This window comes from Acanthisitta chloris, unplaced genomic scaffold (genome assembly GCF_000695815.1).
Source record: "Acanthisitta chloris isolate BGI_N310 unplaced genomic scaffold, ASM69581v1 scaffold34606, whole genome shotgun sequence".
Classification (NCBI taxonomy): Eukaryota; Metazoa; Chordata; class Aves; order Passeriformes; family Acanthisittidae; genus Acanthisitta; species Acanthisitta chloris.
In genome coordinates, this window is record NW_008677091.1 from 8362 (window position 1) to 11514 (window position 3153).

At 44.8% G+C, this 3153-nt stretch overlaps 1 protein-coding gene across 1 annotated transcript in view; it reads left to right on the forward strand.

The window, feature by feature from the left end:
- The window catches only part of TMEM104 (transmembrane protein 104), a 39607-nt gene that overhangs the window by 7322 nt on the left and 29132 nt on the right, over window positions 1-3153 (forward strand). The window contains exon 6 of the mRNA XM_009076378.1: window positions 2425-2524. Within this exon, the coding sequence (XP_009074626.1) occupies window positions 2425-2524 (100 nt within the window). The remainder of the gene's footprint in view (window positions 1-2424; window positions 2525-3153) is intronic.

Below are 3153 nucleotides of genomic sequence, written 5' to 3' on the forward strand. Positions count from 1 at the left end.
AGTAGGACCACTTGGTACTACCTAGTGCTGAGAAACTGAGCCACCCTGGGGAATTCCCAGCACCAGGTACCAACCCGTGTAGTTTCACAGCTAGCAAACGTCTAGGGGTGTGTTTACTCATGATATACGAAGCATGGATCCAAATCCAAGGTGTCTGAGGGTTTTACAGCCTTCAGAGGGAAGGCTGGTGAAAGCTGTGCAACAGACCTCAAAGCCTGTGATTTCTAGTGAGTTCTTTGCTCCTTTCCCTTGACTGATTTTTATTTTCAGCAATCTGACAGGAGTTGAATCTGCAGTCCTAGGAGGTAAGCTGGGGATAAATCTCAATTTCAGACTGTCTGCTTTCTTAAAGGGAGCTGACTTAGGTTTAGGCTGTGCAGAGCCTGTGTGCTCTTTGGAAAGAGCTGGCTCTGTAGAACTGCTTTTTTCCTTGTTTTAAATCTTTGATTTTTTAAGGTGCAATGTTGGGTGCTTTCTTCTGGGACTGAGCAGTCATTTATTGCAGTAATGGATTCCAGGCACATCTATCATGCTGTTTCCTCACAGGAAGTCATTGATTTACTTTTTTTTTCCCCCCCATTTTGTGCTCAGTAATGAAAGTATTGATCAGGGAGGGTCAGCAGCAGTTTATAAAAGAACTGATGCTAAAGTCTTCCTGTCTTCAAGAGGATGAGTTTGGGAAAGGAGTGTCACCTGGACTTTCCACAGACAAGTCTGCACTGGAGCAGGGCGATATAGTGTGTGCTGGTGGGTACTGGTGGTGCTGCTGTGGCTTAGCTGGTCATGTCAGCCTTTTGTGTATGGCCTGAGATCTATAGCAGATCCCAAACCAGAGTCTGTTTAGTCCTGAGCTTAGTGTGGTTGCAGCTTCTGTCCTATGTTGGATATTTGTTATAACCTTCAACTCCTTTTAATGGGAAATTGGAGAAGACTGGTAGGTAGTTTATTGCTGTCTCCAGAACAATGCAGAGACTCCTTAACTGTGAAGCCATCTTCAATCTTTCACAGAGCAAGAAAACAAGGGGGAAACTATATGAAATGATCTGACAGTTTCTGTAATATCTCCATTTGTCTCTTTAGACAAACTAAGAACAACTAAAGCACTGTACAGCAGTACAGAAGCAAGGAAGTCTTCTTGTGCCTTTCCACATACAGCCCTTTTTTTTTAAGGACTGTTTTATGCTAAGTAGGCTCAGCATACTGAATAATTTATGTAAATGAAGGAGAATGCCTATTAATGTTTCCTGACATCCCGAGATCCGGGGGCAGTATGATGGCAAAACAAGGTAGAACTTCGGGGCATCCAAGCAGTGTAGAATTCTGAGTCCACATTCCTGCAGCAGTGCTGTCCTAGTTTGATAGTCGTCACAGCTGTGAGTGTGAGGCAAGGCTTGCAGAGGTGAATTGATTTGCTCAAGCTGCATTAGGATTAAGCATCAGGTGGTATCACAACTTGAAATTATGGGCAAATTCCTTGAGCTGTTTTCCTTCAATGTCAACTTCCTAAATGAAGCAAATTTGAGGCTTTTTTTCCTGTAATTCACCTGTCTCAGAACTAAAATATCTCCCAATTTGTTTTCCCTTGGTGAGATTTATACAGACTTGCTTGGAAGAAGAGAATCCTAGGGTCTCATCAAGCATTTCTTTATCCCTGAAGATTTTAGGCATTCACAGCAGTGTCTTGTTGTGCCCCAGTAAGGCTGTTCTGTGCACCCAAATCATTTGTGTAAGATTTTTGTAATCTCATAGGTGAAGGCAGGGCACGATTTAAAAAAAAAAAAAAAAGAATCAGTGGGGCAGGAACAGCATATAGGTGGTGGGCAGCAGGGTAAGAGGGCTGAGAAACAGTTTTAAAGCTTTGCAGGATTGTACCTTGGCTCAAGTCAATGATAGGGAATCTCTCAAAGCAACTGTTTCAGCCCTGTGGAGCCTGAGCTCTGCAGGGCCAAACCCCTACAAATCCCTGATGTAAAGGTCCTGCAGGTTTGCAAGCAGAGGGTTTGGAATCAGCAGAGACTAAAAGCATCTTCTCTCTGCATTTCTCTGTTTGTCAGGCTGTGCTCACACCAAGTCTGTGAGCATCAGCTGGATGTTTGCCTGTGGCTGTTCCAAGCTGACAGCTTCGTCTGGCAGGTGACTTATGTCAGACCTGTTGGTCCTGACTGCAGGATGGGCTTGAACTAGAGGGTTTAGTGTCAGTGCCAGGTATTGAAGGAGGCAGAGTGGAGCTCTGAGGCACCTCATGTCCCTTCAGTTCCTGTGCCTGGCTAAGTTCCCTGAGCTTGGATGGAATTTGCTGCAAATAAAAGTAGACTGTGGAGCAAATGATAATTTAAGATCTTAAAGTTTTATATATTTGAAATGCAGGGTACAAAAGTCCCTGTGTGCTCTGCTGTCTCTGGACAATATTTTTTCTTCCTGCAGTGGGTGTCAACCTCTTCTATTTCTGCATAATTATCTACCTCTATGGAGATCTGGCAATCTACGCTGCAGCGGTTCCGGTCTCGCTCATGCAGGTGACCTGGTGAGTGTGCTTACTGCTGAGGGCTTGGGTGCCAACAGGGAAGAGAGCAGGCTTTGGGATTCCACGGGGTAGTAAGTCTGGCTAGGATCAGCTGTACTTTCCAAAGAATGGAGAAATGACTCAAGCACAGCTCATCTCTCGTGGGTGGCAAGGAGAGGTTTCTATATTCCCCACCCGAGTGCCTGCTGCCTGCAAAGTAGCTGACCTGATTTCAGCCAAGTCCTCAGGTGTGAAGCACTTCCAGCTTCAGCACTTGCAGGCTTAGGACTTGTTGCTCAATAGTTTGATTGCAATACTCTGCAATATTTTAGCTTCTCTGTCTCTTTGGGTGAGGGCTGAGGGGTGTGATGCTTACTAAACCTGAGGTCAGTGAGTGGTGATGTTGCATGGACTTAGCTCTGACTGAGAGTGGTGCCTTCCTCAAAGAAACAGGTAATGAAAAAGACTGGTTTGGTGAAATTGGGCTGGGCTGGATTGATCAGTGATCCATATATTACCTAAACTCATTACCTTGATGACCAAACTGGCAAATAACTGTAGGCAATTCAAGAATTTGCCTTTAAATATGTGGTACTCAGTGACTTGCTCTGTTACACAGTCCAGAAAATAGAAGGAGGGAGGGAGAGCAG